This window comes from Pygoscelis adeliae, unplaced genomic scaffold (assembly GCF_000699105.1).
Source record: "Pygoscelis adeliae isolate BGI_AS28 unplaced genomic scaffold, ASM69910v1 Scaffold108, whole genome shotgun sequence".
Classification (NCBI taxonomy): domain Eukaryota; kingdom Metazoa; phylum Chordata; class Aves; order Sphenisciformes; family Spheniscidae; genus Pygoscelis; species Pygoscelis adeliae.
In genome coordinates this window covers 1,961,500-1,962,633 of record NW_008825498.1, presented here as the reverse complement: position 1 = coordinate 1,962,633, position 1,134 = coordinate 1,961,500, and the positions used below count along the sequence as shown (strand labels likewise).

The 1,134-nt window shown below is 53.0% G+C and overlaps 1 protein-coding gene across 1 annotated transcript in view; it reads left to right on the top strand.

Annotated features, from left to right (window-relative positions):
* SOWAHA (sosondowah ankyrin repeat domain family member A) overlaps nt 1-659 on the top strand; it is a 13,286-nt gene extending 12,627 nt beyond the window's left edge. The window contains exon 6 of the mRNA XM_009331467.1: nt 3-659. Coding sequence (XP_009329742.1) covers nt 3-659 — 657 coding nt within the window. The remainder of the gene's footprint in view (nt 1-2) is intronic.
* The last annotated feature ends 475 nt before the right edge of the window (nt 660-1,134 follow it).

Genomic DNA, 1,134 nt, shown 5'->3' with positions numbered 1-1,134 from the left:
AGCTCCACGGGCTGCTGCTGGGCGACGCCAGCTTGGCGGCCCGGAGAGACTTCATCTCGGGCTTCACCGCCCTGCACTGGGCCGCCAAGAGCGGCAACTGCGACATGGTGACAAATATCATCAGAGCAGCTGAGAAGGGGGGGGCCCGCATCAACGTGGACGCCAGGTCACACGGCGGCTACACGGCGCTCCACCTGGCCGCCATACACGGCCAGGAGAAGATCATCACCATGCTAGTCTACAGTTACCACGCCAAGACCGACCTGAGGGACTACAGCGGGAAGAAGCCGCACCAGTACTTAAAGGAAGGGGCCTCCTCTGCAGTCAGGCGCTTGCTGGGGGACCCCAGCCTTCCCCACAACGTGGAGCCCTCCGTGCCCATCAAGAAGACCACAAAGCTTGCAGCTTCAATCTTGAGCTCCACTAGCACTTTCCTCGGGGTCATATCCGATGACATGGCTTTCTACGATCTCACCAAGGGTTTAAGGAAGCCCTCGTCCTTAAACAAGCTCCTGGCTGCCACTACGGGCCCGAGGAAGAAGCCAAAGACCAGAGGGGGCTTCCCTTCGTATTCCTCCCTCTCCGAGGTAATGGAGGAGGAGGAAGAGGAGGTTGTCGTGAAACGCAGACCTGTTTCTGAGCTGTTCTTTGGCCACTAAGCCTCTGCCTTTTCGGGGTCAAAACTGTTTAATAACGTGACTGGCGTCTCGATTTTCTCTCGCAGAAGCAGCTTGGATTTCTTCTCTGCGTGTCTGTCTTTCTGGATGTTTAACTAAATTGGTGATAGGGTCTGGCTCCAAAGGCCACTGGATGAAACCCAGCTCACAGATGCCTGTGGAAAGGGAGCTGCCCAGGGAGCGTTATAAACACTGTATGTACCGTCATGCTGAGGTATCGGTGGAGATCGCAAACTTTATACTTAGTGGTTGAAAAACTAAAACAACCTCTGTGTGTGTAGACAGGTTAAAATGCTTAAGGTACAGCCTTCCTGATCTGTGTTCCTTGGCTGGAGAGCAAAAGTAAGGTAAAGAATGGCATATTCTACACTGTGAACAGCAAGCTGGTAGCTGGCTACTTTAACATGGCTTGTTATATAGCAGGCTTAAATTATTAGAGGAAAGATGCGTAGTTTTC